We start from the raw sequence: 13943 nt of genomic DNA on the forward strand, positions 1-13943 counted from the left end.
TCATGATTACAAGATAAATGTAAAAAGTACAAAGATTTTCACTGAGATGGAGCAGAGAGGAAGCATTGACGTAATGTAACTAAGTACATTTACTCAACTTGTACTTAAATACATATTAAAAGTAATTTACTGTAGTTTATCGTTATTATTCTGCTTTATACATCTCTACTACTACATTTCAGAAGAAAATATTGTGCTTTTGTACTCAATTACCTTTATTTGTCAGCTATAGTTACTAGTTACTTTACAGGTACACATACTCAGCCTTTAAAACATGCCGTATTGTTGTATTTTAAGCTGCATTTAACAGGATACAAAGTAGTTAAAAGTGAAATGACCTGAATTGACTTTTTTCTGCCTCTGAGTATAAGAATAAAGTAACAAGTGGATTTTCTACCTCCCCTGTTGTGGATGTGTGAAATCAGAGAAACATTTTCAGACACAGTGATTTTTTTTTTTCCCTTGTTATTGTCGTGACAACCAGATTGCTCAATCAACAATGCAAACTTGCGAGAACTTCGGACGCTGTGTTGGTGGCACGTTACGTGGAGAGAAACGGGAATCTGTGCAGACAACAATCATCATCATCACCACGTGAACGCGCGCGCGCGCGCAGGGGGGTAATCAGCCGCTCCCCCCGCGCGCAACACGCGCTCCAGCAGCCTCCTGGAACTGTATAAAAGCCTCAGTCACCGATCAGGGAGCACTGAGGAAGCTCAACCTGCCAGGTGAGTGAAAGGGGCGCACAGCACACAGAGAGACCTTCCAGCTTGTGCAAATAACTTTCTATCTAACTATTTTTAAACTTACCTTACTTAACTATTTTTTTGAATGTTCAGTTATAGGTTGTCAATTTAGTGATTATTATTTCATTACATTACAACTTAAATTCTAGGGTACTCTGCTGCAATCTGTTTAATATTGCTGATTGCTTACATTTCCCTCCTTCAGTTCATAGGTGTATCTGTCTGTCTAACAATCATGAAGGCTGTAGCTCTGATCCTTGCTGTGGCAGTCATCACTGGTAAGTAAACTGCTGCTCTAGGATGTACTATCATCATTTTATTGGATTTGATGTTTGTATATTTATTCAAGATTATTATTATTTATTTATTTATTTATTTACATGTGCTCATAACAGGCTGCAATGCACGTGCTGTGCGCCAGGCTGATGCTGCTTTAGTCCGCTGGGAGGACACCGTGGACCGCTTCTGGCAGTACATCGCCGATCTGGGCCAAAAAGCTGATGGAATTGTGGAGAACATCAAGGCCTCTCAGCTCAGCAGGGAGCTAGAGTAAGTGAATAGTCCTTTTCTCATGCCATTTCTCTGTTTTCAAGTTTTCCTATCTTTCCTATCTGATCATCTTGTTCTTCTGCTTCCAGCACTCTGATCACTGACACCATGGCAGAGCTGGACACATACAAGGAAGGCATCCAGACCAAGCTGAGACCCTACACCGAAACCACAACTGACCAGCTCTCTCAGGACCTGCAGCTTATGGTCAACAAGCTCCAGAAGGACATGCTGGATGCCAAGGAGCGCAGCACTGAGTATCTGGGTGAGCTCAAGACCATGGCGGAGCAGAACAGTGGTGACGTACGCAGCCGAATCAACACCTACACCCACAAGCTGAAGAAACGCCTGAACAAGGACTCCCAGGAGATTCGCAAGTAAGTGGGGTGGAAGCGATCACATGTCTTTCTCTCTTTCTTCGTGCTTGTTCCTATGAAAATTAAATGTGTCTTTCCTGTTCACCCATTAGCACTGTGGCCACCTACGTGGGTGAGATCCAGTCCCGTGTCACCCAGAACCTGGATGCTGCAAGGGAGCAGGTTGAGCCCTACGTCCAGCAGGCTGGTGACACTGCCAACAAGAAGCTGACTGACATCTCCTCCATGCTGAAGACTCAGGCTGAGGACTTGGGCCAGCAGCTGGGGACCCAGGCTGAGGGCATCAAGACTCAACTGGAGGCCACCGCCCAGGAGCTGCGCACCTCTCTGGAAGGCAAGATCGATGAGCTGACCGAACTGTTCTCCCCGTTAGCCACCCAGATCCGTGAGCAGTTAGAGACCATCGTGGACAAGGTCAAGGAGACTGCTGCCTCTGCTGCCTAAAGAAAGACTCTGAGGGTCTTTTTAAGGGTTATAGATGGTTGGGGGTTCACTGTTTGTCACATGACTGATGTGTAAACCACTGACTTCTTAATACCCTGACAGAGAGGGGAAAGGGGGGAGTTGAGAGTTACAGATGATATCTTCATTTGGGTGCTCCATTGTTCAGGGTAAGGGGGTTGATGAGATGAAGGAGGGAGGATGAGATGCATCTTTGAGAAAACAGTCAGCAGATGAATGTCTGTTTCAGATCTTTCCTCTGTGTAGTCACTCTTTTCTTCTTTCATCAACTCCCTTGATCAGTGAACACAAGCACCCTGGCTGATTACAAAGAGACAGTTATTTGTAATATGCTTTGCTTTTATACTTCGAATTAACTGTTCTAGCTGGCTTCCCCTCCCCAAAGTGTTCGTCTTGAGTTTTCCTACATTTTGTTTGGTTGTAAATATAACTGCAGAGTTTGAGCCTCATAGGCAACGATTCCAGACCGTATCATCTCTAAATGCACCAAACACTTGCAATGTCTTTCATTTCAATAGATGCACTGAATTCTTCTAGAGTTGATACTGAACCACTAAAGTGTCCTTCTGTATTGTCTGCATTACTTGTTGTTCAGAGAGAAGTGGAATTTAAAATGACATGATGCAATTATGACAATCAGTGAGTAAAGTGTATTGCTTGACCATTCTTCAGTCTGACTATAGAGTGTCCCTTGTGTTTCACATGTTGTGTGCCCACCATGCTGCTCACTGTGAGTGCACTGCCTGTGGCTGCAGTTTGCTCAACAGTGCTAAGTGAATAAAGAACCTAGAAAGGATGAACTGTTTCCACTGTGTGGTTCTCTGATCAAACATTAAAGAGTCTAAGAATCTATTATTTAAGATGAGGTCCAGTTACGCTAACAACTAGAGACTCCACAAAGCTGTTGGTGACCGACTATACTTTACGTCTCTATAGCGGTTTGAACACGGTAATGTTGCATAATAATATTATAAAAAATATCTATAAATAATCTAGAGGAATGTCCTTAACTTTCACTAAATGTAGATTATTATGAAGATTAATACACTGTGCGACCTCTAATAAAGCTCACTAGTGCTTTAACCATGAAAATCGACCCATCATGTTCGTACATTTAGCAGTTGTTACTTACAGCTCCAGGGGCTCATTATATAAAACCATTTATCTAATGCCATTGGCCTCTTTGAGAACTCTTTTCACCACCCCCTCACACACACACAAAGGCCCTCTTGTCCTTCTTTGCCAAAATGTAATTAATCTTAAATTTATTTTTCTACCTGTACTCCACCCCACTTGTTTTCCTTTCTCCATTTGTTTCCCTCACACAGCCACCACCCCCACATAGGCAAGGAGCCTTGACTTGAAGGAACCCTTCTTCTAGTCCAGGCTTGTTAAGATCTGATCCAAGATTCCTTTCTCTTGATCCCAGCAGGCATTTGGGAACATGCTGTGCCGCTGATTGAATTCTTTTTATGGTGACACTCTACCTTTATCTTGGCTTAGCTCATATTAAATGACATGCATCAGTGCATCTGTATAGACAGATTTGTCCAGACGTGCAAATAAGAAATGCTCATACTGTAAATGTACAGATACTATTTGCAGTGACCTAGTGGTTAAGATACATATCACTAAACTGCAATGTTTGCGCTATCTCTCTCCCCAGGGTACCAGAACAGAAGACAAAGATGCTCCAAAGAATCTATGAAAACTTTCAGTGTGGGTCTTTCTAAATTTAACGTCTTGCACCCAGGAGCAAACATTTGATCCTACAGTTGATTCAGTTACACTAGATCCAAAGTAAATTTGTCAAAAATGAGGATTTCCTGCTTGACCACACATCTGGACCAACCTAAGGGGGGAAATATGGTCATGATTGTTTAAAAAAGTTGAAAGTTTAAATTGTTATGCTTATTCACCTCAGCAGGGTTTTTCCTTTGAAGTGTAGGACAGAGGCCAGTAGAGGACACCATTTGTCCCTTGTTCATCTCCTCTTTTCTCCTCTGACCCCTCCACTTGAATCCATGCAGCTGTGTTTTCTTTTTTGGGAAGATAAAGTAAACTACATTTACCACGAGAACAGAACAGAACGCATTTTTTTTAATCAGGGAGGTAATAACGGCTTTAGTATCAGCTGCAAGTGTGTGTAGTTTAGATAAAAAAAAAACACATTTCAACACTTAATAGTGATTTTAAACTTGTATCTATTGGCCTAGGTCTGAAGGCAGAATTGTTTTTTCTTTTTGTCTTATACCTTTCTGTTCCCACATTTCCTGTTATGTAACTATGTACTGCACACCATCAGATAATCAAGATATCAGAAAATAAAGGCACAATTCCCTCCCAAAAAATCTTATAAAATGTTGACTTTGAATTGTATATATATAAGGCATATATGTAGAATAATATATAGATGACTATACATTGGTATTTAGTTAATTTAAGCTGTTTTTCTTCTCTACAAAAAAACCTCACTGCCTTAGAACAAAACATGTTGATCATCTCTATCTGTGTTAAAGGGCATTGCATGCAAAGTGAAACGGTGACTAATACAATGGTTAGGTGTTTGTCTCCTATGATATCACTCCGTTCAGGAACCGGTGTTTATTTAGAAACCCTCCCTTTAATAGACATGTGAAACTCCAACAATAAACTGTATGTTAGGAACTGTCATGGATGGTAAAAACAGGAAAACCACAAGCATCCTGCCAGTTCAGCACTTCTGCTCCGTCTGTTCCTGTAGGGTGTCTGCACTCAAAAAAAAAAAAAAAAAGTCCCTGCAAACTAGCAGGTGCTAGCTAGCCTATGACTGCTAGTTACCCCTCCAAAACACCCCTGCAGAGATTTTACCTCTTTTACCTCTTACCCCATCTCTTCTCTACATCCTTTCCCTCCCCTTCAGAGCTGGCACACAACATTAATCACCACAGGGGCCCTTGGCCAAACACAAAAACAGCCTTTTTGTAAGCTTGTTATTGCAAATTGGGAGCACGCAAGGCGTGCACTTTCACGCCCTATGCCTCCTACAATTATTCAAGTGGAGCTTATAGGCACGCAAGCACAAGCTCATACATAAACCCACTGACCACTTCATGACAAAAGAGATGGAGATTTCGTCTTTCATAGGTGAGGTGTGAGTGTTGGGGCACGTGAAGGCTCATTTGACTTAATTGTTGGCTATTTGTTATAACGGTAGCACCTTATAGACTGAGTTTTAAGCAACAAATGGGCATTTGGCCCTCCACAGCAGACAGCCTGGCGTGAAAACAGATATGTTAAGGAGTGATGAAGCCTTCAAACAGTCCGACACAGACTTGCTGGCTCTAACTCACAGTTCACAGTTGTAATGAGGGGTTACTGCAGTTCAACTGACTGTACTGTTTTTCTGTTGCATGCTAAAGCACAAGATGGACCACATAAGGCTCTGTCTGACTCACTTCCCTTTTAAGAAAGGGAAGGTCTGGCTTACAGAAACATCAAATGATGCAATGAAATGGAAAGATACACACACAAAAAAACAAAAAACAAAACAAAACCAAAAAAAAAAACAGAACTGGACATGCAGTCAGCAAGTTCAAACTGTCAGTGACTTCTGGCCCCATAAGGCAACATTCAGTCTGAGGAAATAAGTGATGTTTAGAGAGAAAAGGGAATTAAGAGACATTGAGAGACATGGTTGTTAACTAATGTTTACTCATTTACTGTAAGTAAAATCATTTTTAAAAATGTAGTTTTATGTCAAATCAACACGATGTGAAGAATGTGCATCGTGTTTACAATCACTGAACAGTAAAAACTGATCCCGTATCAGTACAATTACTTCACATCAAAACTTGATAACCTCTAACCAACAATGTAACGCCATATGGCCGAGTCTAGTCCAACACTTCAGGTCCAAAGGAGCTTCCAAATGGTTCAGGTCTATTCAATGCTATCAGTGTTGAACTATGTTCCTGCTGCATCATGTCTATTGATGCCATTGTTGCTGAGGAGTAAACTTATATCCTTTAACCATTGGTGGAGGAAGCATTCAGATGTTTTACTTAAGTGCACCTATTTCTGTAAAAACACTATTACAAATAAAAGTCCACCAGTGACAATGTTACTCAATTAAAAATATAATCTTGAAATTGAAATGAAATAAAAGTACTCAATGCAGAAAAATGCCCCCCATGACTATAAATGTATATTATTATACATTATATAAGTGTAAAATCAAACTTTACTGCTGTCATTGGTTGAAGTGGAGCTACTTTATAACAATTTTGTATGGTTTAAATTGATTAATTTGCCACATTATGTTCTCCAGGAATTGATTGACTATTTGGTTTGTAAACATTCTGAAAATACTGGAAAATTACACACATCACAATGACCCAAAGCCTAGAGGAACACATTCACAATGTTTGTTTTGTCCAACCAATGGTTCCAGCCTCAGGGTTATTAAAAACAAATTAAAATAATTAAAAAGGAAAACCAGAAAGTCCTCACATTTGTGAAGCTAGAAATGTGAAAAACTCTTGTTTTGGTATTCTTAATTCATAACATAACTAACTTAAGTGAACTCATATCCCCTGACTGAATCTAATTCTTCTTCTACTACTTCTAGTCACATTCCATCACTGTCCTTAACATCATCACTGAGCTGGGATCTGCTCCTAATCTTTGTAAACATGGGAATGATAATGAGATACTGCACACAGTGGTGGATAATAACTTTTATCATAAGTGTGCTGCGTTATCACATTATTTGCTCATAGGTGAAGTGTTTAAGAGGCCCTGTATCATAATCAGGCTCTTTTAATGCAACCACATCTGTGCTGGTCAATAAAGGGGGCAGTGACACCACAAGGTCACCACGTGTACATGCTGACTTGGTGTTTTGCGTCACACACCGAGAACAGAGCAGGCATATAAAAAGGAACACAGATCAGAGCTTCATCACACACTCTATTTTTTCTTCTTCTGTCAGACGGAAAACAGGTATGGTTTACATTTAATTTATATCACCTCTAGAACTGAAAAAAAGAGTCTTACTAGAGCTTAATAACAATCATTTAAACATATTATGTTGTTATGTTGATATTTGAGCATTTAAAGAAGTGAACAGGTGTAAAAAAAAAAAAAAAAAAAAAAAAAGTTTAAGTAATTTAAATTATAAGACGCAGTCTGGACGCAAAGGGAGCTGTCCAGTCCCTGTGGTGCTGAAGTGCAGGGGCGTATTTGTTTTAAAGACAACATATGCACTGATGCCATGTAATAAACAACGACTTGTCTCTGTCTTCCCTCCTCAGAGAGTCACAGCCAAGATGAGACTGTACCTTGCAGTTGCCATGCTGATGCTGGCTTTTGTCGCATACACAGGTAAGTTTTGTGTGTTTATAACGTCCTGAAAATATCTGGGTTTTCCCCCTTTGTCTCCGGTGTTTCGTAACTTTGTCTATCCATCTCTCTCACACGCAGAGGCTCAGGACGCAACCGTTGAGGACAAGTTCACCCAGCTTGGCCAGGATATGTCTAACATGGGACAGACAGTGCTTGATAAGGTCAAGACTACCTTTGATGAGATTCAAAACAGCGAGTTCGCAGCCAACACAAGGTAGGTGCTCGAACCCATAAAATAATTAGGACATTTACAGAAAATGACATGCATGCTTTGACTCTGTGTAACACTGTGTTTTTGTACTCTCTTTCTCAGGAGGTGGTTTGAAGAGACTGCAGAGAAACTGAAGAACAAATTTCAGCAGTAGACAGGTTTCTGTCTCCAGACCTCAACCTGCTATCCCTCCCACCTCTGACCCCTGACCTCTTCACTCTGTCCTGTCAGGACCCTGATATGACACATTGCTCTGTTGACCAGACAAAATGGTTGAGCATTGCCTCTCTGTAAAGAGATGTCTTCTTAAATATATATAATTTCTGGTAATCTGTGCATTAAAGATGTAAAAAAAATTAATAAATATGTTTTTATATAAATCCTGTGTTAGCGTCAGTATTTGTCTATGTGAGGAACTTCTTAGTGTTCTGAATTAAAGTGGAATTAGATTAGATATACTTTATTCATCCTACCATGGGGAAATTTACTTGTTACAGCAGCAATAAAAGTGTAGCATACACTACAGAATTAGAAAAAAAGTAGAAAAGGCCAAAACAAAAAACACAATAAACACAGAGAAATTTAACAGACAGAAATATCTATAACCTACACAATAAACACGAAAAACAATCAACCTGGCATGATATATAAAAAGAGTATTGTAATGTAAAGTGACCATAGTGTGAGAAATATTACAAAGAAAGTGACCATGATACAAATAATAATATTATTAGAGTTTGATAACAATGTTTGCTATCAATAAATGGACAGTTCTGGTCTATGACAGTATGGTCTCCATATATAAATCACTGCAGTTCATTTGTCAAATCTATAAGTGAAACAATTGACGGGTTGAGATTATTTAAGTGCCAGTTTTCTTGTTTGTGACAAAAGAGACTTAATAGAAGAAAATGGGAGGAACTCTTAGGAAAACTTATTTCCTCTAATTAACAAATCAATATTTACAAGACACATATCAAGCAAACAGAATCAGCTTATTTAAGAAGTAGATTCTCACATACAAGGGATCTGCCTTGGATTCTGGTGCATAATTGACAAAATAAACATAGTTAGAGAAAAGAAAAACACAGAAGCAGTGCAAGTCAAGAATCATGAATATAAAATAGAAATGTACAATAAAAAAATATGTATATCTGGTTTTAAAGTAAAGGGCTATACAGAGTGTAAAAGGAGTTTTATGGAAAAAACAATCTAAGATTGGAATATTAAAAGATAAAAAAAAACCCAAAACTCAACTCAGAAATAATCACAATTTCCAGTTTCACGTTCATAAGATTTTTTTTTTCTTAATTTTTTGAGATCAGACCTGAATGTTATTACATTTACTGTCTTGTAGAGAAATAACTAGCACAGTGAAAGGATGTGAAAGGTGTAGGTCTTTGTATTTGTTCTGTCGAAGCTTTCTTCTTTGTAACACTATCAAATCTTGAATGTGAAATACAAATCTGCCATTATTAGTTTATTAAACCATCTGGTTACACTTTTAGTGAGTTGATTTCATACACTTTGACCAAATCATGAATTTATGCAAGGGACAGTATCATATGAACAAGCAGTAAATCTAATCACACCATCAAAGAACAACTAGCAGCATCGGATAGATAATATTTTATTTGTGTTAATAGCTGGTACCAAAGGGCAAGTGCCAACATGGCATGACATTTCACAACTCCTGGGCTAAAGTCACTGTTTATGCTGGATTAATGATCCACCAGTTGTCCCAGTTCATTGAGATCTGTTCAGAGAACAGAGTGACAGAAGTCAGCAGCTGGTGCACAGAGGTCACAGACTGCAATTCTCAAACAAATCACTTTCACTTCACTTTGTTTAAGACTTAACTGCTTCTTCTTTATTAATACCTTTTTAGCAGCTTCCCTACGTGGAAGATACACTGTACATGTCAAGGAACATCGCTACTGTTAGATTTGGAGTAAAATCTACATCTTGATGTGGCTAAACTATAATCCACCTGATTCTAATATCAAATATGTGTTGTCTTGTCTTAAACCACTTTTGTTTTTTTGTTAGCTGGGTCTCTGTAAATAATATTATAAAAAGTACAGTATATGCAAACATACTATACACTATATGTGCACTATTTTTTAACCTCCCTTATTGTAGTTCTAATCTAAGTAAACATAATTTCATTAAATATAGATTTAAACTAAGTGTTTAATAGTGTATATTTCGATTTTCATTTATCAACTGCATATATTGTATAATAAATATAACCTTTCTGATGCATAATGGAAGGCTGCAGTCATGTCACACACACACACACACACACACACACACACACACACACACATCTTTAACTCTGTAGGACAGTACAGATGTTTAAAGCCCAACACACAATTTAAAAACAAGGACAAATCTTGATCCCGTCTGTTTTCACAGCTGTGAGATCAGGTTCTTAAGTGCAATGTAGTTATGAACTCTAATTTCAACATAAGTGTTGAGCTGTTCCCATTCAGAACATGCGAGCACAGAGACCATGTACTGACAAGAATTAATTGATTTTGTGGTGGACTCTGCCCACAGAAATGCTTTGCCTGGCTAAAAATGTTTATCTTTCTACAGTCTTCCCTTAAAACCCATATCTCTCCTGCCAGAACAAAGACTTTGACTGATCTATATACATATCAGCCCCCACAAAATGGGTTGAGATATCTGATCCAAAGGGCGCTGGGACATTTACTGAACTCAGCTAATGTTGATCTTAAAAAGAAATCAAGAGGACCAGGACCTGCAGATCTAAAAAGCAAATTAACTTGAAAACCAACATTAACACGTCTAACCAGCTAGCATTTAACAGGTGAAAGAAAAGCAAATCACACCAGTGTCTGTGGTGTATGAAACCAATGAACAGACAGCCAGGAGAACTTTGCCTTTATGTTCTGTCTATTTCAGATTCCCTAAAAGTATTTGTCAGAATGTCGCTGCCTAAGAGACAGAAAGAGAGAAAAATGACCCTCAATTTGTGACTAACATTTTGGTCAAAGACCTGTTTATTTACCTGTCTCTGGTGGGGGAAAAAAAGATCATACGATCTGTACGCGCTGTTGCGGTCACCTAATACAAATAAAGAGGCATGATAACACATGTTTCATTCAACTTCTGTTGACCACGAGGAAAAGGTAAAATACCCTCTGTCACTCCTCTGCACATGTATGTTGTGATGTTAATGAACTTGTTGTCAAACTTAGTTCTGAAATCTGTGATTTTAGTTCATATTATGATGATTTTAGCTTTGAAAAGGGGCATTGTTGAAAGAAAACAGTATCCTGTAACATAATGTGCTCAGACTACGACAGACAGTAGATGTGGCATATAACTGGAACTGCAAATGAATTACATTGACACAAATTGTTGAGAGCTGTGTTTCCCCTTTGGTCATTGTAGATGTCTACGAAAGAGCTTGTTTTTAGTCTCATCCTCCTCATGCAAGGTATGGCTTTAAAGCCTCTCTCACTTTTTTTTCCTATTTCTGAGCCTTTTTTTTCCAGTTTTGTCTTATCTGACAAACCTCCTCCTCCGCAGCATGTGGCCAATTCTTGGCTGAAGAACCTACCGCAGCACCTACTCCTGAGCCTCCAGGAATATTGCAGAGGCTGGCAGACAGAGCCAGGTATTACCAGAAGAACCCTGAAGCTCATCATCTGCCAGCTGCTCATTAATTATTGCATGCAAGTTGGACTTGTCTGTAAATGATGATGCCAGTTATCTGAAATGTTCAAATATCTTGTTCTATGTACCTTGGTAATTATTTGTGTACTTTTGCATCTCATAGGGGAGTCAAAGAGACAGTCCAGAGTATTGGGGGAACAGTGATGGACTTTGCTGGTACTTACTATGAAGACCACATCCAACCAGTGGCTGACAGCTATGCTGAATGGGCGTCTGGTATCAAAACATCTGTGGTGGAGAAGATCCAGACAACCATTGATAATTACTCAAAGCAAACCATTCCAGCTGATCAGCAACCTCAAAGCTAAAGACAACCACCACTTGACTTATCTATGATTCATTCATCCACTCATTGCTGAACTGATCATGTCTTAAGAAAGAATCAATATAGTTCATAATAAACCTCCAGATTTACATCAAACAGCTCTGATGTCGTCTGTAGTAAATGTGGCTGTACTGTCACAGCTTGTCCTGCAAAGAGAGCGGGAAAGATCATAAGATGGAATATTTATAGGCAGGAGAGAATAAAATCATTTTTGATCAGAAGGTAAATTCACCAACATTAAATATAGAACATGTTTCTTCTATGAAATCAACAAGCAAAATCTCTAGTTTCTTAGTATAAAACATGCACTTTTGCTCGATCAAATGAGTTACATTAATCTACATTACATCTACAGTTACATTAATTAGAGAAAACCTTTAAGTCATTCTGAAGATCATGAATCACCCTGCATACACTCTGTTTCGAGATATCAGGGTGAAAGGTGAGTGCAAAAATCCCATCATGCATTGCTCTGGCTTTAGCACAATGTGTCTAGACAGGTCCTAGTTGATTGACCTGCTGACTATTTGACTGCGATCTGAAAAGACATTATAAAGTGTCGTCAAAGAATTGCTGATTAGCAAGAGTTAATCTGTTTAAGAGTAATGTTTTACTCTAGCAGGTATCAACACACTAGCTGTTGTTTTTTTTGTTTTTTCCTTTTTTATTGCCATGTCAGACATCATGGTTATGACACACTGTACGTGCACATTACATGCAGTATCAGGGGGCTCCAAGTGCATGACCATATGAATACAGATAAACCTATATTTGAGGAACATTGCATAACCACTTCAATCATATTTCAACATACAGTATTTAACGTCGTATCATGTACAGTGGACTTTGTTTTGGTGAACATGTGTGTGTAAGTGTGCATGTGCATGCATGCACGTATGTGTGTGTATGTGTGTGTGTGCGTGTGCGTGTGTGTGTGTGTGTGTGTGTGTGGTTGTCAGATGACGTCTGTTTGCAGTCCCCCACTATATCATCCTGGCCAGATGTGAGCTCCGAGTTACAGACAACTCACTCTCAGAGAAGACTGTCACTTCTTGGATCTGTACATCCAACTCAACAGCAGGTAATCACCCTTCTTAATGCAGCAGCTTCTCTTCCGAAAGCTACTTTTAAATAGATTTACTTTTTAAAGCATTTACGTATTTGATTTTTGCATTGCATCTGCATCTGCAGTTTCAGCAACTTATTCATTGCTCTGCTAATGTCAGATATGGAAAAGAAGATATGGATGCAACAAATGGAAAGTTCAATTTTAATTTTCTTCTTTTGTTTCAGAGATGAATGCAAAAATTGCCCTGGCCATGATCCTCGCTCTGCAGGGTAAGGCAACACACCTGTGCAATATGAACAACTGCAGTATGGTTTTCAACAGAAATTGAACTACTGTGTGACAGAGAGCCATTTAAAGCAAGTGACTCTAAATGCAAATGCTCCTAATTTTTAAGACTATCTGCATTTCTTGTTGGAAAAGGGATGAAATAATTAATGTGCTTTGATGTCATTCACATGTGTAACAATGATTTAATGGACATGGTTTCATGGCTGGCTTTTACACAGCTTTAACTGTGGTTGATATGCAAGATAAAGACTGACTTTTAAATAACGCTGTGCTGCTGGAGCAGACAGCATTTTAAATATATGCATACAGATATGCAAGCTTTTCTTTGGCCTTAAAGGCTCATTGACAAAAAATAAAAATAAAAATAAAACACAAATAGATGCTTTGATAATTCTTACAGTTCTTTCAACTGAACATCTTCTGATCGTCTTCTGACATAACCCTCCTACCATTCTGATTTTATTCCAGTCTCTATGAGCCTGTGTGATATCCCTTCACCACCACCGGATCTTGTTGAGAAGTACGATCAAATGAAATCTGTCTTCTACAAGAGACTGATAACTGCTTACGGCAAGCTGCAGGCCGCTGTTGCTCCTTTAGTGGACAATGTTGACAGTGAGAAAACGCAGGCTGTCAAAGAGTACATTGAGACTCTGCAGACCAAGCCTGAGTTCCAAGCCGTCGCCAAGGTTGCTGTGTGAGTAAAGACATATTCATTATGCATTTTAAAATATCATTTATATTTAACAGTTTCTGTTGAAGGAACACAAGATAGATGATGAATCCATTTTGCCATGAAAATGTGCTTAAATAATGTGTCTCT

The 13943-nt window shown here is 38.9% G+C and overlaps 1 protein-coding gene across 1 annotated transcript; it reads left to right on the forward strand.

Moving 5' to 3' along the window:
• The first annotated feature begins 642 nt into the window (after window positions 1-642).
• apoeb (apolipoprotein Eb) lies at window positions 643-2931 on the forward strand. Its single transcript, XM_010743993.3, has 5 exons — window positions 643-728; window positions 952-1024; window positions 1142-1295; window positions 1385-1672; window positions 1765-2931. The coding sequence occupies exons 2-5, from the start codon at window positions 982-984 to the stop codon at window positions 2114-2116; spliced, it is 837 nt and encodes a 278-aa protein (XP_010742295.1). The 5' UTR covers window positions 643-728; window positions 952-981; the 3' UTR covers window positions 2117-2931.
• Window positions 2932-13943: the final 11012 nt, after the last annotated feature.

Source organism: Larimichthys crocea, chromosome XIII (assembly GCF_000972845.2).
Source record: "Larimichthys crocea isolate SSNF chromosome XIII, L_crocea_2.0, whole genome shotgun sequence".
Classification (NCBI taxonomy): domain Eukaryota; kingdom Metazoa; phylum Chordata; class Actinopteri; family Sciaenidae; genus Larimichthys; species Larimichthys crocea.